This window comes from Miscanthus floridulus, chromosome 3, assembly GCF_019320115.1.
Source record: "Miscanthus floridulus cultivar M001 chromosome 3, ASM1932011v1, whole genome shotgun sequence".
In the NCBI taxonomy this organism is placed as follows: domain Eukaryota; kingdom Viridiplantae; phylum Streptophyta; class Magnoliopsida; order Poales; family Poaceae; genus Miscanthus; species Miscanthus floridulus.
The window spans coordinates 34,142,503-34,167,801 of record NC_089582.1 but is presented as its reverse complement, the minus strand read 5'-3'; the positions used below and the strand labels follow the sequence as shown (position 1 = coordinate 34,167,801).

The following is a 25,299-nucleotide window of genomic DNA, read 5'->3' as shown; positions in this document are numbered from 1 at the left end:
CTAGGGTGTCGGTGAGGTCAGGCTAGTGGGGCGGTGGCGAGTCGCTGCAGTGGCGAGGCGACGCGGTGCAGGCAGAACCGCAACGCCAACGCAGACGATCGGGGTCACCGAGTGCCTCCCAACGATCCTCGTCCTGCAAAGAAAAGGCAAATGGTTAGACTCCATTGAAAATTTCGGCAGTATCTCCCCTGCACGGAGAGGTTCCCAAAACCTGCAGAAAACATTGGCACGAAGGCCAACAACCACATGTATACCAAACATAGGCACGAAGGCCATCAACCACATACATACAACAATAACTACTACTAACACTAAAACTATGAACAACAACTACAACTACTACTGTCACTACGACTTACTAACTAATACTAACACTACTAATTAACTACTACTACTAACACTACTACTTACTAACTAATACTAACATTAAGGCATACCTTGCCAGCGAGAATGCGAAGACCGAGGCCCGGCGACGACAATGGGGACGACCACTACGGCGTGAGGGTCGACGAACCGAGGCGGCCCCTTTCTTCTCCTCTTCTCCCCTTCTCCTTCTCTCCTCCCTTCTCTTTCTTCTTCTTCCTCCTCCCCTTCTTCTCCTTCCTGCTTTCCTTCCTCCTCTTCCTCCTACCTCCTCCTCCTTCCTACAGCGGGCGCGCGGGCGCACGGGCGCGGGGCCGGAGGCGCGCGGGCGCGGCGGGCGCTGGGCCGAGGCGCGCGGGCCGGGGAATCGGCGGGGCGGGCGCGCGGGGAGCCGGCGGCTGCGGCACGGCGGCTGCGGCGGCGGCGGCGCAGCGGCTACGGCGCGGCGGCGGGGCGGCTACGGCGCACGTACGTGTCTAGTGTGTGCGTGGTGTGTGTTGTGTCCGGTTTTTTTTTATATTTCAAACCTCTTTGCCGAGTGCCAGATCCGGGGCACTCGGCAAAGAAACTATTTTGCCGAGTGCCCCCCGATCTGGCACTCGGCGAAATAAAAAATTAAAAAAAAAATCCTGTCCTGGCTTTGCCGAGTGCCTAGGGCTAGCACTCGGCAAAATATTCACTTTGCCGAGTGCCAAACCTTGGCACTCGGCAAAATAATTTTTTTTTTGTTTTTTGCCACCAACTTTTTTTCTTAGATTTGTATTTGTACCATGAACAACATGTTCAAATTTGACACAATTTCATTGCTGTTTGCTATATTTCTTCACTTTATTTCGTTTTCTTGCAATTTTCCGAAAAATGTAGGTTTGAACTGTAGGTGCATCGAAAAATAGTTTTGATCCATTCCAAAAATGTTATTCTTGTTTGTTAGTGTCACTTTATGCTAAATCAAGGAACGGTCTCTGAATTTCGATCAACGTGCTCACGGGGCAACGTCGCGAACTTGCGTATCACATGTGATGATGTCCTGGTTTGTGAACACCATACGTGATGACGCCCTCCAAACGTTTTCAAATTTTTACCACCGCATATGCATGTGATATCACGACATCTCGCCAAGTTTCATGATTTTTGGGATTCGTTTGAATTTTATAGAATTAAATAACCACTCGCACGCAAGTTCGCGACGTTGCCCCGTGAGCACGTTGATCGAAATTCGGAGACAGTTCCTTGATTTAGCATAAAGTGACACTAACAAACAAGAATAACATTTTTGGAATGGATCAAAACTATTATTCGATGCACCTACAGTTCAAACCTACATTTTCCGGAAAATTGCAAGAAAACGAAATAAAGTGAAGAAATATAGCAAACAGCAATGAAATTGTGCCAAATTTGAACATGTTGTTCATGGTACAAATACAAATCTAAGAAAAAAAGTTGGTGGTAAAAAACAAAAAAAAAATTATTTTGCCGAGTGCTAAGGTTTGGCACTCGGCAAAGTGAATATTTTGCCGAGTGCTAGCCCTAGGCACTCGGCAAAGCCAATATTTTGCCGAGTGCCAAACAGAAGGCACTCGGCAAAGAGGCCGGCGTCGGGCACCGTTATCCCGGGCGCCTCTTTGCCGAGTGCCCAACTTTGCCGAGTGTCTGGCACTGGGCAAAGTTTGGCTTTGCCGAGTGCCGTATTTTGCCGAGTGCCAGACACTCGGCAAAGACCTATTTGCCGAGTGCCAAGTTTCGCCGAGTGCGGCACTCGGCAAAGGTGGCCTTTGCCGAGTCCCCGATATTTGGCACTCGGCAAAGATTCCAGCACTGGGCAAAGTCCCAGTTTCCTGTAGTGAAAGTGTCCCTATGTGAACAGTGGCGGAGGAAGGAATTAAATTGAGGTGTGGCGGGATGCCAAACTAGAGAATATATAGCTACTTAGATAGCATAAGATTTAAAACTAATGTTGCTTTATATACATGTAAAATTTAATGATCTTCGTTCAACAAGCATGAAATGTACAAACAAAAATATATAAATACTATATAGAAGGAATCTAACATTAAAGAAGAATAATAAAAAGGTGCAAGCGAAATCAAGAGACAAACCGAGTGACAATGAAGCTTTAGTTGCGTCTAGGAGATCTAGGTAATTGCACTTTCCTATCTTTCTTCTTCTGGAATGTTTTCTTAATTTTCTCGAGATCAATTCCTTTAAATATCTCTCGCTCAATGTAGCACAAAGCCAAGCATCAGACATCTTGTTGTGTAATTCAGTTTTGATAATCTTCGCTGCTGAAAATGCCCTTTCAACTGAAGTGTATTAGGAGCTGAAATTCCAATTAATTATAGTACATTATGTACCTTTTGTTTTGAGCCTTTTGGCATTGTCGTTGCCTTTTCCTTTTGGATCCATGTTTAGGCAATCGGCCAAGGAGCAGGACGCGCAGTGCAGGAGGCCAGGACGGCGGAGGCCGATTGATCGAGGAAGGCAAAAGCTAGGGCTAGGACGATGCGATGGCCGGGTATACGAAACGTTTCGAACTGCTTCTTTTTTTTTTTCCCTGAAATCGGGACTCTTGATCTGCTCTCCGTCGTAGCTTGTGGGTGCCTGGACGCCATCTTAATTGGGCCCCTACTCAGGCCACATAAGCCCACAAGCCTGCAGCCCACATATGAAATACAGATGCCGGTTCAGTTTTGACGTATTGTTCTCCTCCTTCAGGGCAACAGAACAGCAGTTCACGAACTCTTTCAAGCATTCATGGCTGAGGGAGTGATTTGGGGGGTATGAGTTCCAGAAAAATTGAGGTATGTTGCCATATGGGAAGCTCCGCCCCTGTCTGTGAATATATGAAAGCATACAATGCCATAACCTAAACTGGCAACAAAGTCGGGCAGCAGATATTGGAGGAAAGGGCCTATGTTAGGCCAGCGTTGGGCATCCACTAGACTGATCGGGCCTTCTCCATATGATTTATGCACTGTCTGTATGATAGACTTCATTGTCATCTTGTCCACCTTATGTTCAGTATCCAACAGCTTGCTTAGCCACAGCAATGGCTGTTTTCCTTCATTGGCTCCGACTAGGCTTGCCGTCATCCTCGCCACCCTCTTCACTATCTTGGACAGCCTAGCCCATATAGCTCAGAAAGTTGTACTGCCCCCCTGGAATTTGACCACAGCGTCCTGCCCTCAGAGGAGGGATGTGCATACATGAGCGAGCCCACAGCACCTTCGAGCCTTCAACCATGACCAAGTCCATGGCGACATCAGTAACAAAAATACTGCACAAACTTCCAGGAAAAAGGCTACGGAAATTAAGGCCCCTTATAACATATATTCGGTTGCTAAGCTAAGAGTAGTTACCTAGCATTGCATTACCTAAAATTTGTCTTGTCATAAACTCTCTTCGTCCCAAAATAAGTGCTCGTCTCGTTTCTCGAGGAGTCAAATACTTATAAATTTAACCAGCTTATATAGAAAAGTATTCATATTTATTTTGTGTAATAAGTATCATTATATTAAAATTGAAATATACTTTCATGATATACTTATTTATAGATATAAACATCGATAAGATTTTTATATAATTGGTCAAACTTAAAAAATGTTTGACTCCTCGAGAAAACGAGATGTACACTTATTTTAGGATGGAGGGAGTACTGGTTATCATCCTCATCGATGTCCAAATTATTATCTACCATAAGGCCATGCTATCAGTATTAGTAGTATTTGTTTGCTCCTATGCGCAATAATTACTGATTCATCTATATTTCCCCTGTGTTCATATTATTTTTTTAATGCGTCCTCCGTGTCATCACTGGTTCCGCCTCCTTTTTATTTTCTAACTACTAACGCCATCTTTTATACAAGACATGTGATGGAATTTTTAAAATACATTTAATAATTGAAAACTAGCACAAAGCATATTGTTATTCTAGGCATTAGCCTTCGAACATTGGGTTATCGCTCAAGTAACCGAAAGCACCAACGTAACCGAACGAAAGGAACAGGAAGAACGAAAAGCACTTACAAATGACTCAAGGAATTAGGGTTTCATTCCTCTCCCCTACCCAACGCTCCTAGAACTTAATTTATATATATCCGTATCTTTTACAAGGACAGAAATGCCCCTCCAACTACCCAAATCCTAAGGCATATTCCAAATCGTCGGGGCGTTTATGGTCCATTCCGCCTTTGGCCTCCCCCAGTAAGCGCCTTCCTCGCTTGGCCCCTTCAGCTTTATAGCTGGCACAAGGGGGGCCCGCCAAAGGAACCGCTTTGCCTCTATTGTTCTAGCCGCCTCCGCCTTTTCGTAGCACAAAGATGAAAAGGGATTAACTGCACAACACGCGCATACCAAGTCGAAATGAAAGTGTCATGCTAAGCAAAAGGGCTTTTGCACCCTTCCGACGAAATGCCATCAACACGACCGAAAGACCTTTCGGCTAGACGGAAGGCCTTTTGGCCAACCGGCAGGCGTTATCTCCCGATGACCATGCCGGTAGCTAGACGTCAATGCCGATAAGCGATGGCCGAAAGACCTTTTGGCTGGACGAAAGTCCTTACGGCCAACCGGTAGGCATTATCTCCCGACGACCAAGCCGGTAGCTAGACGTCAATGCCGATAAGCAATGGCCGAAAGACCTTTTGGCTGGACGAAAGGCCTTTTGGCCAATCGATAGGCATTATGCCTTGATAACCATGTCGACAGCCAGACTCTAATGCCGAAAGGTGATGGCCGAAAGACCTTTTGGCTAGACGAAAGGCCTTTCGGCCAACCCGGTAGCTCCAGCGGGCCTTTCGGCAATCGTTGGTGAAATAAGGTTGATAGATAAAGGGAAATAGGGGGACCAAAACATCGGGGCATCCCCCAACAGTAGCCCCTCGGCGCCTCCATTCATCGCTTGCGTCGAAGGGGCACCGTTTCTTTATCATGTTTCGGCCTACAACGCCGTCCCCCTGAGTTGCGAAACACACGCCTGACCGATATATACGCAATCCTTTCGGGTGTGCTTGTTGCCTCTTGGCGTTTCAACAGTTAGATGATCGCTCGTAGCTTTCTGCGCTTTCGGGTGACGTTTCACAACTCCTTGGTGGTTTCAGGTTTCGTTTTTGGCTTTGGTAATTTGTTCTTCTTATCTTTGTTGCTTTTTTGCGTTTCCTTTACAGTTTATTGTGTTTTTCTTTCTTGTTGCATTTGCGATTTTGCCGTCTCTTTAGATGGCTTGCTCGGTAGAGACGTATTCATCCTTCGATTCATCAAGCGAGAATGATAACAACTCAGGGTCTTTGGACCGGAGGACTAATAGGACGAAAGGTCATTCGTCATAGACTTCGGTTTCGTCCAGCAGTAGAGCTTTTGGATCTTCATGCCGAAACCGACACGGTTGCCATGACAGTACTGCTGGGCGTTCCGTTGGCGTTCAACCAACAATCCAAATGAGTTTGAAATGTCAGAACAAGTTTGGGACATTCTTGTGCTGCCTCGAGTTAATCATTCACATTTTCAAGAATATGTGAACAAGGGGTACATAGCTTCGGATAGTTTGGGACGTCCGTGGTTTTGGCCTCCTGGTGACAAGTTTGTGCTGCAGCCTTGGCCATATGAGGCAGACTCAACCAGGCGAAGTGAGGAGCGGGGGAAGCTTTCACCCTTACTTGCCAATGGCAAATTAGCATGGATCTGATTGAAGAATGGATAGCCCTTGGTCGAAAGCTGTTGTGCATCCGCACCAAGTTTGAAGGCATAGTTGACCTTGAAGGGTATAAAGGCCCAACAAAAGTGTGTGAAAGGCCAAATGCTTTTGGTAATGATAAGGTATTCGTTGACTCTGCTACTGAACCGAAGCCTCCATGTTGGAGTTTTTTGTATTTAGTTTTTAACGAATGGTTTTAGGATTGAACTTAAAAGAATTGATGCTATTTTTTCGAAAGGGATGGATGAAAACTAGAATATTGGCAGGCTTCACTGCTAGACCCTTGGCGGTATTTAGTGAAAAGTGATGCCATCCACCGACCCTTAACGGTGAGGGGTGGCGAAACACGCGTGATAGGGTTTCGTTGCCAGCCCTTCAGCATGACTTAGCGAAGAACGGCACCGCCCCCAACCTTTTCGATGAAGGGTGGCGATACGCGCGAAAGGGCTTCGATGCTAGCCCTTGAGTGCAATTTGGAACAAAGCGATGCCATCCCCTAACCTTTTCGACTAGGCATGGCGATACACACGCGATAGGGTTTTGTTGCCAACCCTTTAGCGTGACTTAGTGAAGAATAGTGCCGCCCCAACCTTTTCGGTGGGGGTGGCGAAAAGCGTGTGATAGGGTTTCAGTGCCAGCCCTTCGGCTCAACTTAGAGAAAAACGGCGCTGTCCCCCAACCTTTTCAGCGAGGGATGGCGAAGCGTGCGCGATAGGGCTTTGGTCCCAGCCCCTCAGTGCAACTTAGAGAAGAACGGTGTTGTCCCCCAACCTTTCTGGTGAGGGATGGTGAAATGCGCGTGATAGGGCTTCAATGCCAGCCCCTCAACGCAACTTAGAGAAGAACGGCACCGTCCCCCAACCTTTTTGGCGAGGGATGGCGAAACACGTGTGATAGGGCTTCGCTGCCAGCCCCTCGGCACAACTTAGAGAAGAAAGGCGTCGTCTCCTAACCTTTTCAGCGAGGGATGGCGAAATGCGCGTAATAGGGCTTCGATGCCAGCCCCTCCGCGCAACTTAGACAAGAACGGCGCCGTCCCCCAACCTTTTCGGTGAGGGATGGCGAAACACGCGCGATAGGGCTTTAGTGCTAGCCCTCCGGTGCAACTTAGAGAAAAACGACGCCGTCCCCCAATCTTTTCGACGAGGGATGGCGAAACGCACGCGATAGGGCTTCGGTGCCAGCCCCTCGGTGCAACTTAGAGAAAAACGGTGCCGTCCCCCAACCTTTTCGACAAGGGATAGCGAAACACACATGATAGGGCTTTGGTGCTAGCCCCTCGGTGCAACTTAGAGAAGAACGGCGCCGTGCCCCAACCTTTTCAGTGAGGGATGGCGAAATGCGCGTGATAGGGCTTCGATGCCAACCCCTCGGCGCAACTTAGAGAAGAACTGCGCCGTCCCCAACCTTTTTGGCGAGTGATGGTGAAATGCACGCGATAGGGCTTTAGTGCCAGCCCTCCGGTGCAACTTAGAGAAAAACGGTGCCGTCCCTCAACCTTTTCAGCGAGGGATGTTGAAACATGCGCGATAGGGTTTCAGTGCCCACCCTTCGGCGTGATTGAAACAAAACGGTGTCGTCCCCCAACCTTTTCGGCTAGGGATGACGATACACGGGCGATACAGTTTTGTTGCCAACCCTTCAACGCGACTTAGTGAAGGATAGTGCCGCCCCAACCTTTTTGGGTGGGGGGGGGTGGCGAAACGCGCGCGATAGGTTTCATTGCCAACCCTTTAGCGCGACTTAGTGAAGAACAGTGCCGCCCCCAATCTTTTCGGCGGGGGTGGCGAAGCGCGCGCGATAGGTTTCATTGCCAACCCTTTAGCGTGACTTAGAGAAGAACAGTGCCGCCCCCAACCTTTTCGGCGGGGGGTGGCGAAACGCGCGCGATAGGGTTTCTATGCTAGCCCTTCGGCGCAACTTAGAGAAAAACGGCGTTGTCCCCCAACCTTTTCTTACTAATCAGCCAACATTTTGCCCGCTAAGGACAAAAGGCTTGTTGACGAAACCAATGGTGAAAGAAGCCATTGGTTTTCACCCGGTTTGCTCAAGAATGCTCAAAAGCTTTCGACCTACCTTTCACCCAGCTCGACGAAACCAATGGCAAAAGAGGTTGTTGGTTTTCACCTGGTTTGCTCAGGAAAGCTCAAAAGCTTTCAACCTACCTTTCATCCGGCTCGACGAAACCAATGGCGAAAGAGGCCGTTGGTTTTCACCCGGTTTGCTTAGGAAAGCTCAAAAGCTTTTGACCTACCTTTGACCTGGCTCGATGAAACCAATGGCAAAAGAGGCCGTTGGTTTTCACCCGGTTTGCTCAGGAAAGCTCAAAAGCTTTTGACCTACCCTTCACCCAGCTCGACGAAACCAACGGCGAAAGAGGTTGTTGGTTTTCGCTCGGTTTGGTCGGGAAAGCTCAAAAGCTTTACACCTACCTTTCAGCCGGCTCGACGAAACAATGGCGAAAGAGGCCGTTGGTTTTCACCCGGTTTGCTTAGGAAAGCTCAAAAGCTTTTGACCTACCTTTCACCCAGCTCGATGAAACCAATGGCGAATGAGGCCATCGGTTTTCACCCGGTTTGCTCAGGAAAGCTCAAAAGCTTTCAACCTACCTTTCACTCGGCTTAATGAAACCAATGACGAAAGAGGCCATCGGCGCCGTCCCCCAACCTTTTTGGCGAGGGATGGCGAAACACGCGTGATAGGACTTCAGTGCCAGCCCTTTGGCGTAACTTAGAGAAAAACGGCGCCGTCCCCCAACCTTTTCGGTGAGGGACAAAGTGTAAATTAGCCCTTAACTTTTCGTTTATTTGCCCTCACGCATTTTCGGAGGGACGAAGTGTAAATTAGCCCTTAGGCTTTCCTTTCTTTGCCCTCACGCATTTTCTGAGGGATGAAGTGTAAATTAGCCCTTAGGCTTTCATTTCTTCGCCCTCACACATTTTCAGAGGGACGAAGTGTAAACTAGCCCTTAGGCTTTCGAGGTTGCGAAGTCTGCTTGAGATCTCCTACGAATAGATTGACTATGCAACGACCTTTTACCTGCAGGTGCTACTGCCAATATCCAAGCTTTGGTCATGGCTAAGCTTCTTTTTTCGACGTTTGGTGCTTGACTTCACTTATATATCTTGAAATACCCTTCTGCAAAGGTTTCTTGTGAAAGGAAGATGAGTACGATTCCCCTTAATTTTTGCGGAAAGCGAAATTTAAACAAAAAATGCATTACTACCCGCTAGGTGATATGAGTTATGCTGGCTGTAGATATAAGCGAAGCAGATTGTCTACGTTCCGTGTGTGTGTTGTTTCGGCCCCTTGGTTGTTCACCAGCCCAAAGGTTTCTAGCTTTAGCATTTCTGCCAGGACGAAAGGTTCATATCATTGTGATTGAAGCTTCCTTTGTACTGGTGTTGTTGCTGTTATTTTGTTTGGATTTGCTTCAACACCCCTGGTAGAAATCCACCGTCCTTCGGCTTTCCCATCTGGATGCCGAAAATGCACTTACCTAGGTTGAGCTTGGGATCAATCTTGCGGAAGTTCATTGGAGCTCTTGCGAGTTTCGAATGTGTTTTTCTCTCTTATCGGACTTCACCACTATATCGTTGGCGTACACGAAAAGTTTCTTCCGCTTCTGTATGTGAAAAACGCCATTTGTCTTTTTGGAGAAAGTGGTGTCTGCAATTCGTAGCCCTTTCGGCATGTGGCGATAATGATGCAAGCCGCCTGGGGTGATGGAGCTTGTTTTTTCTTCGTCTTTGGGATCCGATCAGGTTTGGTGATAACCAGAGCAACAATCCAACCGACTCATCATCTCGTGTCCTACTACAATTTCCACCAACTCGCCAATTCTTGGCGAAGGGTTACAGATCCTTTGGGCAATGTTTGTTTAAGTTTCTGAAATCAATGCATATGACTGCGACCGCATTTCCTAACCATTTCGGGCACTGAACGAATCTGACGATCTCAGCATATGGCAATCTTTGGACTTTAGCTTTCGCTGCTTCGGCTGTCTTGGACCCTTTCACCACATACAGGCCGTGTTGTGCCGGATATTGGCTGACTCTGAGTGATTCTTTCGTTAACCAAGCGAAAATATTGTTGTTCTCGTGTAAGAATGAAAGGAGCTGTTGCTTCTCTTCGACTGATAGGTCTGTGCCGATATGGACACAACTGTCAGGTGCTGCTTTGGATAGAGGAGTTTTCTGTGTGTCTTCTCCAGCTTCTGCCCTTGGGCTAATGATGTTTTCGTCAGTTAATTCGGCTTCTTCCGACTTCTTGGTGAGTCATCTTTTCCTTAAGCTCTCTAGCCATCTTACTGTATTTGCAATCATTGGAGATATGCCTAGCACTTTCGCTGCATGTGAAACAACACGGCACCTTTTGGCATCCGCTCCTTCTTCTGTCATCTCATCCTTCATGAAGTGACGAAAAGTCAAAACCCCCGCAATAGGGTTTAGTCTGCGACGGGCGGGAGTGAACCTGATCAGGCATGGACTATTCTGAATCTTCTTGTAGGTAGTTTGTCGAACGGCTGCATTGATGCCTGCCTTAGATTACTGCGTGTTGCCTTTCGTCGCTTGTAATCATCATCTGATCTTGCACAACGGTTCATGACTTCAAAGAGTTCTTTTACTGTGGCCGGCCGGTGGCTTTCGGACGAAATGCGCTGCACAATCCCCCATAGCCAAGCCTTCGATGGCCGCTGCTATTACTACTGCTTCTGGCACATTCGGTGCCTGCGCCGTGAGCTGGATAAATCTTTTTAGATAGTCCGACAAGGCTTCATCATCTTGCTGAACGCAATTCATGAGATCCCTTGTGGTTTTCGTCTCTAGCCGGTACCCTTGGAAAGTTGCCAGAAGATCTGCTTTGATTTGGTGCCATGAGTGAACAGAAAGGGGTTTCAATGACATGTACTAGTCATGGGCGATGTCTTCGACCGCCAATATAAGAGATTTCGCCAGAGTCTGTATATCCCCCTAGCCGAATAGACTGTTGTTTTGTAGCTTGCTATGAACTTCCCCGGATTGGTCTATCCGTCAAAAAGCGGGATGCGGGGTTTGTAATTCTATGGCCATGGGTGCTGCTGCATCTCTTTTGATAGCGGTGATGTTGGGTCATACATTTCTACGTTTTCGTCCAGAAGGCCTATATCCAGGGAGACAGTGCTTTCACGGACATGGTTTGTGCTTTTGCTGCCTGCTCTCTGGAGCGGCTGAATCTCTCTGATCAACCTTTCTCTCTGGCTTTTGGCCTGTCTGATTGCCTAACGGATCTATTCTGCCCTCTTTCGTGCTGTAGCTTGCTTTAGTAGTTGGTCCTTTTCGTGCTGCAACTTAAGGATCTATTGCTGATAAATATCTAACCTTCTCAGGTCTCTTGCTTGGTCAGAGATTTCGCCATCTTCATCTTCAATCACGATCTGATCGGTGATCACTTCTCGAGCATGTCCTTCTGGCATACACTTTTGTCTGTCGAATGGTCTTGTTTCGCCACCTTGCACTTGCGGGGCGGTTGGTTCCCCAGCTCCTGTTGATATCATCAATGTTGCTACAGTAGTCGGTTGCTGTTTTCGCTGTGGTGGCAACCGCAGCTGCCATTGATGACTCCGTATTGTCGTTACCTGTTTTCGCTCCTTTCCTTCCGGCCATGGAAAGCTCGAGCAACAACCACGTTGGGCACCAGTGTTGTTCTAGGCCTTAGCCTTCGAATGTTGGGTTGTCGCTCAAGTTACCGAATGCACCAAAGTAACCGAACGAAAGGAACAAGAAGAACGAAAAGCACTTACAAATGACTCAAGGAATTAGGGTTTCATTTCTCTCCCCTACCCAGCTCTCCTGGAGCTCAATTTATACATATCTGTATCTTTTACAAGGACAGAAATGCCCCTCCAACTACCCAGATCCTAAAGCCTATTCCAAATCGTCGGGCGTTTCGGGTCCATTCCGCCTTTGGCCTCCCCCAGTAAGCGCCTTCCTCGCCTGGTCCCTTCTGCTTTACAGCTGGCACAAGGGGGCCCCGCCAAAGGAACCGCTTTGCCTCTATTGTTCTGGCCACCTCTGCCTTTTCGTAGCACGAAGACGAAAAGGGATTACCTACACAACACGCGCATACCAAGTCAAAATGAAAGTGTCATGCTGAGCGAAATGGTTTCTGCACCCTTCCGACGAAATGCCGTCAACACGGCCGAAAGACCTTTCGGCTAGACGGAAGGCCTTTCGGCCAATCGGCAGGTGTTATCTCTCGACGACGATGCCAGTAGCCAGACGTCAATGCTTGTGCGCCATGAGCAACCAAGCAAAGGTGATGAGCTCCCCTCCTATGCTTAGCGACGTCGCATGCACTGCTGCTCGCGACTTGCCGGCGGAGTAAACGAGCAGCTTTGTCTAGACGCTCATTAACTCCAGCGTTTCTCTGCATGCCGGAGGTTCGGATGATAAACCCAAGCGTCGCAGAATATCTCTGGCTCTCCACAATATGGTGAAATGGTCCCATGTGTGCCAATCTTCTTGAGCGATCTTGTCAAGAAACAATTTTATGGTAGGTCCGGTGGTGCCACTAACAGGCAGCATTTCAGGTCGTGTTACCACAAGGTAGAGCATGTAGTTGGACAGATTGCGGCATGCAGTTACCAAGTGACTGATATCATCTATGAAAGTGTGCTGTAAGTATACCTCCGTGAATATGTGAAAGCACACAATGCCATAACCTAGACTGGCTCCAAAGTCGGGCAGCAGATATTTGAGATAGGGGCCTATGTTAGGCCATTCGGCATCCACTAGACTGATCGGGTGATCTCTGTGTGATCTATACACTGCCTGTATGATAGACTCCATTGTCGTCTTGTCCACCTTGACATGTTCAGTATCCAACAGCTTGCTCAGCCACAGCAATGGCTTTTTTCCTTCATTGGCTCCGACTAGGACTGCCGTCATCCTCGCTACCCTCTTCACTAGCTTGGACAGCCTCGACTTCTCGCAACCCACATAGCTCAGAAAGTTGTACTGCCCCATGGAATTTGACCACAGCGTCCTCCCCTCAGACTGCCTGATACAGCTGGAGAGGAGGGATGTGCATACATGAGCGAGCCCACAGCGCACCTTCGAGCCTTCAACCATGACCAAGTCCATGGGACATCACTAACAAAAATACTGCACAAGCTTCCAGGAAAAAGGTTCCGGAAAATAACAAGTATGTGATTGCAAGATCGGCCCTGCTGTATCCATATATGATGGTCGCTTACAAGGAAGAGCACAAAAGCGATACCATAGAAATTTGAGACAAGCTTCGAAGTACGATGCCACCTTTTGTACGAATCACCTGAGCCTTGGTGAAGAGATCATCGTACATTAGGTCAAGTTCAACCTCCAATAACTTGGGCATGTGGGCCTTGCAAATTCTAGATGATGTTAGTACACTCCTTTGGTAATCTTCCATTTGGTGCAAGGTGTGTCCTGCAAAGAGTTCTCGGACACCTGGAGCTGATTGCAAAGCAAAAGAAACAATGCCAAGATAATCAACATCATCAGCCCGCTCTAGTCTTGGAACCACTTCCACATTTTCAGTGATATGAGAGCCATCATCTTCATTAGTATTGGAGCCACTCGTGTTTTTGTTTTTCTGAAGAGCACCACCCATGTTTCTTAGGTTCCCATACATTAAGGCCATTGTCCTTTCCCCATACTTGATGATTCCAGTAACAGAGACAAAAATACCTGAAGCTGTAAGTTGATGACTGTATTGATCAATGGACTTCCAAAATACATAGATGGCAAGGGTAACTTGAACAATCAAATTCAGCAAATGTCTCAACCATAAAAAGTTGTCCTCAATGGCAAAAGCGGTGATTGTGTCTTGTCCACCAAGATGTATGAGCAGGAAAGGTGCCCAAAAGAAAGCTAATTGATGGACCCCTCTTAAAGTGTCACTTCCAGTAGTTGTATCCTCATGTCTTGAAAGAAAGCCAAGGGCATAAACTGCTACCAAGTCTGCACCTAGGTAAGCCATCCAAATTATGAAATTAAGTAACATGTTGGTGCTACGCCGCCGAAGACTGCCAGTAAAAAAGAGGAAAATCTGTAATGTGAAACTGAGGAGCACCAAGAACTGAATTTCCCACTCATTCCAGAGTTTCTTGATGTTCTGCATCGTGTACTTGATTCCCTAGGCGCCTTTAATTACCACTGTTGATTGCAGTTATGTACATATAAGTATGGTGTGGTGTAAGAAATAAAAAGTACATATTAAAACTGATGTCTTTTGTAGATGCTCAGTATAAATAGTTAAACTCACACTACTACAAAACAAGGATATTGTATCACTTTCTTGTAACATATTCATCAATGTGTTCTAGTGAAATTTCATAGTAACACCAAATAGTGTGTTACAGACTTCGGTTGTAACACAACACTTTTTTTTATAAAAATATGTTACTGGCAATAATTATAGTAGCACAAAATTAATGTTACAAGCAAAATGTTATAAAAGTGTACTATGTTGTAACACATTGTGAGGGGTACGACACCGGATACCCACGGCAGACCTCATGGGCTGCGTCCCCAGGGGTGGCCCAGCCCATGAGATGAAGCCTCCTGCAAGATACTAGGAAGATATCCTTAAGATGCTACGAGTTTTGTTAGGATACGTATGATCCCATGATTCATGTAATCTGTTATTACTTTCCGGTTATCTCACAGATCTATCCAACTTGTAACCCTGCCCCTCGGACTATATAAGGCAGGCAGGGACCCCCTCCAAACTCACGCAATATCATATGATAGCCAATACACACCAACAGATCACAGGAGTAGGGTATTACGTCATACTGACGGCCTGAACCTGTCTAACTCATGTGTCTCTGTTGCCTTCTTGTTCTTGATTACATGCCTCTCTACCAATCAATCTACCTTTGTGGGATACCCCTCGGAGGACTGCCGACGATATTCTATCGACAATTGGCGCGCCAGGTAGGGGTGTGCGTGCTGTTTCTATATCGAACAAGATGGTACGTTCCGCAGGCTCTTCGTCCCTCCCACAGCCCGACCAGATCTTCATGGTCAGATCGATCTCGTGGGTCATCAATGCTGATGGAGTCGGAGAGCTCATCGAGCCGGTGCAGATTGATTATGCGCCAATCATCCCAGCACCTGCGACTGCAGATCTGATCTCAGAACCACCTCCGAGGTCGCCTTCATCGACAACTCGCTGCCCACTTCCTCACTACCAGAGGAGGCAGATCAACAATGACAATCTGATCGCATCCATCGATCAGGTTGGTCTGAAGCTCGTCGATTGCCTCTCCATCGCTGAATCGGCTCTGGACACTTTGGTTCAGCGCCGACCACCCTCCGATCCAGATCTATCGGGGGCAGCTCAGGAAACTCCAGGGGTTATGGCCCTACCCTTTGGGTTCACCAACATCGCCGCCGCTTACCGAGATGGCCTAAGGGGCAAGTTCGCCGACCAGGTTAGAGATGTCCATCCTCCCGCCAACTAGATCATCGACCAGCCTCCACCGGCCGTCAACATGCTGCACGTCGGTCGACGCCCCGGAGCATCCCTCCAAAACATCCTAGAGGAGAATCCAGACTCCGAGTCCTAGGGCTCTACGGAGACCGTCGCCACCACCGAACTACTTCCTCTCCCTCCTTTCTGTGGCGGCGCAATCTTCAACGTCAGCATCGACAGCCCCCCTCGGAACGGCGAAACAGAGGAGGAACGCGCCGCTCGCGAGAGCCGAAACGTCAACCGTGCACAGCACCGAGCAAACGAGGCTGCCCTTGCGATGGCCGAGCAGTAGCTTGACTTGCAAGGAAGACCACGCCAACTCCAACGCAACCTCGATGATGAATTTGTCCGTGTTGACGACCACGACGTCTATAAGACCCCAAGCGCCAACCTGGCCGTGGCCCCCAACGAGCTCGCCCAGCACCCGTAGACACCTGAGGTCACCAAGGTCGCCGCATGCTGAAAGCAACGCACTGCCAGGTCAACGAGATCCGCCAGGATCAGAGGCCTTCATACTCTACAAGCTCGATTCACCGATCAGCCGCGCCAAGATCCGATCGCCACCCAAGTCGCTTCACCGACCAGCACCGCAACGGCAGGCAACCCCTCCAGGGCGGAGCTAGGGGCAACCGCATGGAACATCACCACCAACACGACCAGGAGGTCGACCAGGACTTCCGAGTGCACCTCAACAATCTCCGAGATGGGCGACGACGTATCGACGAACGCCACTTCGGTCACCATGAAGAAGAAGTACGCCACCGCCAGGAGTATGAGCAAGAGTACGGTAACCTGGACTCAGCTCTCGAGCCGCTCAATGCTAGCAATGCTGCAGATGACGGCGCTGACAACCCCGAAGGGCCCCCATCATTCACAAGGGCGCTTTGAACACTTCAGTGGCGCCGAGGTTTCAAAATCACTAGGGTCGAGCCCTACGAGGGAAGGATGAACCCAACACAGTGGCTACAGGCTTACGCCACTGCTGTCCTTGCCGCCGAAGGAGATACCAGTGTCATGCCAAACTATCTTCCCATCATGCTAACGCCAACCGCCATGAGCTGGTTCACAAGCCTCGCCCCAGATTCCATCGGATCCTAGGAAGAGCTAAAAAAAGTCCTCACCGACAATTATATGGTTACATGTACTCGGCCGGGCACCAAGCATGATCTCAACCGCATCTACCAGAAGCTGTCCGAGCTCCTCCGTAGCTACATCAGACACTTTTCTGAGATGAGGAATTCTATTCCTAACATCACGGAAGCTAAGGTCATTACCGCCTTCATCCGAGGACTCCATCACCGTGAGCTTCGCTCCAAGTTCAACCGCAAGCCGCCCACAGGGATTGGCGAGATGATCACGACCGCCAACCAGTACACCAATGCCGAGGAAGCTGAGGTGCACTTCAACAAGGATGCGGGCACTCAACGACCGCCAAATAGGAAAGCGTGCTCGTCTCCTTCCTATGTGCCAATGTCGACGTGTTTGCTTGGAAACCTGCAGACATGCCGGGGGTAACACCTTGAATGTCTCACCGACCGCCCAACCGATCAAGCAGAAACTCCGTCGATTCACGCCAGACAAGAAGGAGGCTATTAGGGTAGAAATAAAATGGCTCCTAGCTGTCGGATTCATAAAAGAAGTGTATCATCCAGAGTGGTTAGCAAACCCTGTTCTCGTTCAAAAAAAGAATAAAGAATGGAGAATGTGCGTTGATTACACTGATCTTAACAAACACTGTCCTAAAGACCCCTTCGGTCTACCTTGGATAGATGAGGTTGTAGACTCCACCGCCGACTGCGAACTGCTCTCCTTCCTCGACTGTTACTCTGGTTATCACCAGATCTCCCTCAAGGAAGAAGACCAGATCAAGATGTCGTTCATCACGCCCTTCGGGCTCAAGAACGCTAGGGTGACCTATCAAAGGGCCATCCAGATGTGCCTCGATCAATAGATCGGCCGCAACGTCGAAGCTTACATCGATGATGTGGTCGTCAAGTCTAAGACCACCGACAATCTTATCGCCGACCTCGAGGAAACGTTCGCCAACCTAAAAAGGTACCGATGGAAGCTGAACCCTTCAAAGTGCATCTTTGGAGTTCCATCCGGTATACTCCTGGGCTACATCATCAGCGCATGTGGCATCGAACCCAACCCCGACAAGGTCTCTGCCATCACCAACATGAAACGACCAACATGTGTTAAGGATATACAGAAGCGTACAGGCTGCATGGCTGCTCTAAGCCGCTTCATATCGCGCCTCGGCAAAAAGGGACTACCTTTCTTCAAACTCCTCAAGGCCTCCGAGCGCTTTTCCTGGTTGGAGGAGGCAGACACAGCTTTCGAGCAGCTCAAGTTGTTCCTAACAAAGCCTCCAATCATGATGGCGCCACGGCCAGATGAAACTCTCTTGATCTACATCACCGCCACTGCTCGTGTCGTTAGCACAGCTATCATCGTCGAACGTGAGGAGGTCGGGAATGCCTATAAGGTGCAACGTCCGGTCTACTTCATCAGCGAGGTCCTTAACGAGCCCAAAACTCGTTATCCTCAAGTTCAGAAACTGCTATATGCTATTCTGATCACGTCATGCAAGCTCCTCCATTACTTCGAGTATTACAAGATTGCCGTGGTCACCGAGTTCCCTCTGGGGGATATTCTCCACAACAAAGAGGCCAACAGTGACATCATCAAGTGGGCTATCGAGCTCGGCACTTACTCCATCGAATTTAGAAGCAGGCCTACCATCAAGTCTCAGGCACTCGCTGATTTCGTCGCTGAGTGGACCGAGATTCAAAAGCCCATCACCGCTACTTGCCCCGAGCACTGGGTGATGTACTTTGATGGCACTCTCAACATCAATGATGCTGGTGCGGGCATCCTGTACATCACACCGACCAAGGATAAGCTCCGATACATTCTCCGGATACATTTTCCGGCCTCCAACAACGTCACCGAATATGAAGCATGTCTCCACGGACTCTGTATAGCCGTTGAGCTTGGCGTCAAATGCCTCATGGTGTACGGGGACTCCGCACTGGTCATCACCAGCTCAACAAAGACTGGTCCTGCTCTAGTGACAAGATGGATGCATATTGCACCGAAATCAGGAAGCTTGAAGGGAAATTCTACGGTATCGAGTACCACCACGTGGTACGAAATCAAAATCAGCTCGCCGACCACCAATCCAAGTTAGGCTCCTCTCGCACCGCGATTCCACCGGGGGTCTTCGTTCAAGATCTTTTGGCGCCATCCGTTAAGGAAGAGAAGGAAATTAAGGAAATTCCCCCCTCTGAGCAGCTAGTACTTACAGTACCTTAGCCGGCCGCTGATTAGAGGGAACAGTTCATCAAGTACCTCACTAGCGCCAAAGTACCCACTGACAAGACTAAAACTGAACGCCTAATCCATCGAAGCAAACATTATATCTGGTGGATGGCAACTTGATGAGGAAAAGTGCCAAGGAAGGGATACTGCAGAAATGCATCACCCAAGAAGAGGGAGTGAAGCTACTTCTCGAAATTCACTCTGGTTCCTGCGGCAACCATGTGGCCTCGAGAAATTTGGTTGGCAAAGCTTTCCAAGCTAGTTTTTAATGGCCCACGGCCATCTCCGATGCAGAAGACCTCATCCGACGTTGTGAAGGATGCTAATTTTTCGCCAAGCAAATACATGTGCCGGCACAAGAACTGCAGACCATCCCAGCCTCCTAGCCCTTCTCATGCTGGGGACTGGGTATGATCGGGCCTTTCAAGCCAGCGCCAGGTGGTTTCCGGTACGTATATGTTGCCATCGACAAGTTCTCCAAGTGGATCAAGTATAAACCGCTCGGCTACTGCAAAGAAAGTAGTCGAGCTCTTCAAAGATATCATCCACAGATTCGGTCTCCCGAACAGCATTATCACCTACCTCGGAACCACATTTACTGGTCATCATTTTTGGGACTTCTGCGAAGACCGATGCATCTCCGTCAAATACGTTTTCGTTGCCCATCCCAGAGCCAACGACCAGGTCGAACGGGCGAACGGCATGATCCTTGATGCCCTCAAGAAGAGGATATATCAGAAAGAAGAAAAGCATCCGGGCAGATGGCTCAAAGAGCTACCAGCTGTGGTCTAGGGACTATGCACTCAAGCTAGTCACAGCACCGGTGTGTCTCCATATTTCTTGGTCTACGGCTCAGAAGCCATACTACCAGCGGACATTGCCTTCCGAGCACCTAGGGTGGAACAGTACAATGAAGAGCAAGCCATAGCTGTTCGGATAGAGGACGTCGATAGGGCCGAGGAGGAATACCTGATCACCTATGTCCGCACAGCCAAATATCTAGAAGGCTTGCGGAGATACTACAACCGTAACATCAAAGGTCGTTCATTTGCTCTCAGTGACCTCATTCTCCGTAGAAAATAAAAAACCGAAGGGATGCACAAGCTCTCCTCGCCCTAGGAAGGGCCTTATGTCGTCAAAGAGGTTACCCGACTAGGGTCTTATCGCCTACGTGACTTGGACAGAATCGACTTACGGTCGTCGAGCTCTAAGCTACTCCATAACAAACTCCAATATGAAATCGCCGTAAACACACCGCCGCGTTTCTCCATATCTCCGACATGTTTCGCCAACCACCGAGCAGCACATGTTCTGTTCTGTGCTCTATGGAGAAGACCCAGTCTCTGATCTCACCCTACACGTGCTACGGGCTCTGCGCTCTGCGTTATAATTGGTAGGCTGTGGTTCCTTGGTCAGGCCTGTTACTCCTATAGGTGCACGGGCTCCGCGCTCAACATTATGGACTATGGGCTAGCCAAGGCCGAGAGCTCAATGAAGAACTAACTGCTCGGACGCCACTTATACTACGTTATCTGCAAGTTATTTCACCAACCGTTGAGCAACACATGTTTCGCTCTGTTCTCTATCGAGAAGACCCAGTCTCCGATCTCTCCCTACACGTGCTACGGGCTCCACGCTCTGCGTTATGGGTGGTCGGCTACGGTTCCTTGATCACACCTGTTCCTCCTACATGTGCACGGGCTCCACGCTAGATGTTATGGACTATGGGCTAGCTAAGTCCAAAGAGTTCAGTAACGAACTAACTGCTCGGACGCTACTTATACTACGTATAATTGTGTTAGGGTTAATACTGCAACGATTTTTTCACCACAATATCAGCAAACTTCATAAACATGCACATATCAACATTTATACATATACATAAATGTCTGTTTGCGCCCTTACGCATTCTAACTACTCTCTCCAGTCAATACAACACAACTCTCCAAGCAGGTCACCGAGCTTCGCCATCGCCGTCCGTCTCGCCGAAATAGGTCGATGTCATCAGCCAGCTTCTTCGCCGCGTCCTCCACCTCATCCTCCAGCTGTTGGTGCTCTGCCTCGCCCATCCCTTTGGTGAATCCATCCCCTATCGCCTGAAGGTCAATGGCTGGATAGTGGGACCGGACCACCGCAAGGGCATGAGTAACGGCGGTAACAATGGCATCACGGTTGAAGCTTCTAAAGTTCTCCCACGCCGCCTTGCACCTCTCGATGATGGTGTCCGAACATGGCGGCCTACCATCGGGCTGAGGAGCCGCCTCTACGTCGACGCAGTCGAGCACCGGTTTGACTCCGGTGACTGTAGCGTCGAACTTATCCCTTTAGGTCCTGGCCTCCTGCACCAGCACATCAAACTATGCCTTGACCCTATGACGGTAATCTGCAAGCATTACAAGGTTCCGTTAAGCAAAGAAAACTACTTCAACAGTAACTCCAACCAGGAAGTACTCATATTTTAGCTCCTTGGCTAGTTTGTCTACTTGCCCTGACTCCTTCGCCTTCTCCTCTCGGAGTTGCTCGATAGCCTAGCACAGCTGGCCGAGCTCTGCATCTTGCTCTACAAGCGCAACAGTCATCACAAAAAATATGGCTGTTTAGCAATACAAAACACATTCGCCGATATGCATACCTGCTTTCTGCTCAGATACGTCCCTGAGCTGCTCGGACTTCCGCTCTAGCTGCTCGGAAGCACTCAACCGCTGCTCGGAGACAGTGGCCAGCTGCTCAGACTTGCCATGCAGCTACTCGAAGATGGTCGCCAGCTGCTTGGATAGGATGCCCTTCTGGTACTCTACGTCACGCGCATTGGACTCAGCAAGGTCTCGCTCGCGCTGGGCCCTATGGATGTTTCTCTCCATAAGGTTCATCGCCTCTTTGAGTTTTTCATTTTCCTCGGTGAGGGGCTCCATCCTCTTTATCAGCTGGCGCTGCTGCTCGGCAGTCTGGGTTATCCCCTGCAAAAACACCAAGATTATGAACAAGAACAATCTCCAATGTCAAAGATGAACATTACAGGTGCAGTACTAACCTTGATTTGTTTCATCAATCCGGCAAGGGTGGACTCCAGTCTCCACAGCTCCCTGGCGGTGTCCTCCTCCTCAACAACCACCACCTCATCGCCGCGTCTACGGAGGATTCGGACAGCTTGGGGTCAAGATTCTTCATGATCGATCTCTTCCACCTCGTCCTCCTTCACCATGGCTGGAGGCACCACCAGAGGGCTCTGTGGCCGGACAACGGGTCCAACCGCCCCCTGTGATGCTTTGGGAGGCACTGTTTGCTCCTCGAGCGCCACTGGCTTCGCTGCCCTAGACTCAGGTGTGGCATTGGCATCTCCTGCATTCGTTGCTGAAGACCCGGCGGCTTCCGCCGTTGCCCCAGGCACCGTCGCCGATCCGTCTACCGTCGACGCCAACCTCTCGCTGCCACCAAGTCCATCAGCAACGGCGGTTGACTCTTCCACCGACTGCCGGGCACCCGGGGACTTCGAGACGGGAGCCGCCAGCATTCCTCCGCCTCGGGACCAGCCCCCGGCTGCTCATCAGCCTGGATGGGTGGGGTCAGATCCTCTACACGCCTCGCTCTACATCAAATCAGCTAGTCAATCGCCAAAAAAACAAAAAGGATAACGATACGATAACCAAATAACTCCAAGACAAGGGTACTTACGTAGGGCTTTTCGGTAGATTTTTCTAAACCGGCGTTGCCTACCTGAGCCCCTAGTCACGGCCTTGGGGTCGATGCCTGCTTCTTGGGGTTGAGGTCCCACGGTCTCCGCCATCGGCCTCTCCTCCACCCACCGCTCTGGGGCTCCCCTTGTCTGCTGCTCGGGGACTCCCTCCGCCTGCCGCTCTGGAGCTCCCCTCACCTGTTGTTCGAGGACTCCCTCCGCCCACTGCTCCAGGGCTCCCCTCGCCTGCTACTCAGGGACTTCCTCCGCTCGCCGCTCTGGGACTCCCCTTGCCTGCTGCTCGGGGACTCCCTTTGCCTGCTGCTCGGGGGCTCTCGTCGCTTGCTGTTGGGGGATTTCCTCCCCTCCCCTCGATTGTTCCTCTACGTGCGTGCTACGTGGAGGCGCCGTCGTGCTCAGTGGAGGAGCAACTGGAACTTCATCGTCATCCGACCACTCGAACATCGCGGTACTTCGTGTCCGAGTGGTATGGTCACCGCCAAGCGAGATGTCGCCCGGCTTGAGGGGAGCGGCACCCGTCGTCTTTCTCTTCTTCTGGGCCGGCTCATCTGCCACTGCCCTCTTCCCCTGGACTTTCTCCGACACCGGGGATGTACTCTCCGATGAGATGCTAATGGCTCCCTCCTCAGGCTATGTCGGTGGCCGGGCATCTACTGTCTGCGGCCAATCGCCCCTCGGCACGCCCAAGAAGTACACCGCTCTTTCCTGCGAATGGATCTTCACATAAGTGAATTAGTCCACTGCTCGGCAACGATAGAAGATAAATAGCATCAGGAACACACAATTGAGATATTTACCTAAGGAGGCAGATTTTTGTAGTGAAAGGGTCTCGTCTACCCTGGCAAATTGAATGAGGCAAATGGAGTGAATAGCTCTGTAGCCCGCTCTTGCACTATGTCCCTCGACAGCATCTCTGTCCTCTCCCGGGTACCATCGGTCTCCCCCTCGAAATCAAAGGCTGCGTGAGCCCTCTCCTTGCAGGGCTGGACACGGCGCACTATAAAGCTCACTGCCACCAATCCACCGTTGGTCTTCATGCCTTTTATTAAGCCAAGGAGCTCCCTCACTTGCTCCATATCAGCGCTACTTGGCATCTCCGACCAGCTCTTCTTGCTCTCCGGGATGTGGCCGGTGTCGCAGCGGACGACAGGGTGGCTCTGCTTCATGTAGAACCACCTGGCGTTCCACCCCTTCAGCGATGTGTTCAGCGGCATAGTAAGGTAGTCGCCCGCCATTCCATCACGTAGCTGAAGATACACTCTGTCGACCACCTTAGAACCACCATCGCCTCTCTTCTTCAGCCAGAACAGGTGACGGAAGAGGTTGAAGTGGGGAAGGATTCCGAGATACGCCTCATAGAAATGGATGAAGATAGATATGTGCAATATGGTTTTGGGTGGAGGTTGCACAGACTGACTCTCCAGAACTCCAACAAATCCCTCAAAAATGGGTGAACATGAAAACCTAATCCGTGCCAAAAGTAGTCCTCAAATATCATAGCTTCATCGGTATGAGGCATGGGGAAGGGCTCACCGAGGGCCGGGTGCCATCCGGCGGTGATGTGGTCAGGAAGAACGCCCACCTCCACCAATTTGTTGAGCTTCGCCTCCCCCGTGCGCGACGGCACCCACTCTTCGTCTCGACTGGCTCCGGTGCTCACCTTCTTTGGGCTTGCCTTCTTTAGGTTCGCAGCTCCCCTCTTCGACGCCATCTCTCAGATCCAGATGGGGATTGGCGACGGAAGCGCGCGTGGATGTGAATCTAGAAATGCGAGGGCTAAGAAAGAAGATGAAATGGCAAAGTGGCAAACATGGGAGCGCGGGGTGCAGCGGCATAGTTATAAAGCACTCCCCCCACCTTTTCGCATTCGAGGGTTTTTGGGAAACCACTCCCACGATTGGCACCTCTCTGAATTCTCCGCAATAGCAAGGTGGGCCGTTGCCTGGGCTTTCGCGTAACTACGGCCCGTATCGCCCATTTATCTCCGCAATTTGTTATGGCTCGCCGAATATTCGCCGACTTCTCCACCATCCGTTTCTACTAAGTAATTACTACTGTATAGCCATTACTCTGGTATTTTCTCCATGATTTAATTTCTCCAAGATTTCCTCTTGTGGCTCGGGGACTACATCAGCACTATGTCTCGGTTCCTCACCGCACTGGGGATTTTCTCTTGTTGACCACTGTTTCTGACCCTGGCACCACATGACTACGTCATCTACTATCAGGCTCGGGGACTAAGTGGGCACACTTCACCTTGCGGTGAATGTGTTTTTTCTCATTTCGAGGCTACGCTCGAGGACTGGCTGCCTGCTCGGCTGGTCTTCTACTATTTTTCTACTTTGGACCTTGGCACCACATGACTGCGTCATCTACTGTCAGGCTCGGGGACTAAGTGGGCACACTTCATCTTGTGGTGAGTGTGTTTGCTTTAATCTAGAAGACTCCGCGACTCTTGAAGCTAAAGAAGACTATCTTCCTTTCTCATGGTCGGATTCTAAGTGGGCGCACTTGTTCCACCACAAAGAAATTTTCGATTTTGAACTTGAGCTCCTTACACCCTTATGGCAAGCCGTACTTGGGTTACACTGCTCGGCGATGGTTCACACTGCTCGGCGATGGTTCACGCTGCTCGGCGACGGTTCACGCTGCTCGGCAACTGCTCACAACTGCTCAGCAACTCATCACGGTGGTCGGATCATGAGTTTGACTGCTCGGCTTTGTTCGC

At 49.7% G+C, this 25,299-nt stretch overlaps 1 protein-coding gene across 1 annotated transcript; it reads right to left on the bottom strand.

The window, feature by feature from the left end:
• Positions 1-22: 22 nt before the first annotated feature.
• LOC136543499 (uncharacterized) lies at positions 23-14,194 on the bottom strand. The gene is made up of 2 exons (XM_066535928.1): positions 13,367-14,194; positions 23-133 (listed from the first exon to the last, which is right to left on the bottom strand). Exons 1-2 carry the CDS (start codon positions 14,192-14,194, stop codon positions 23-25), a joined length of 939 nt encoding a protein of 312 aa, XP_066392025.1.
• Between the last annotated feature and the right edge of the window lie 11,105 nt (positions 14,195-25,299).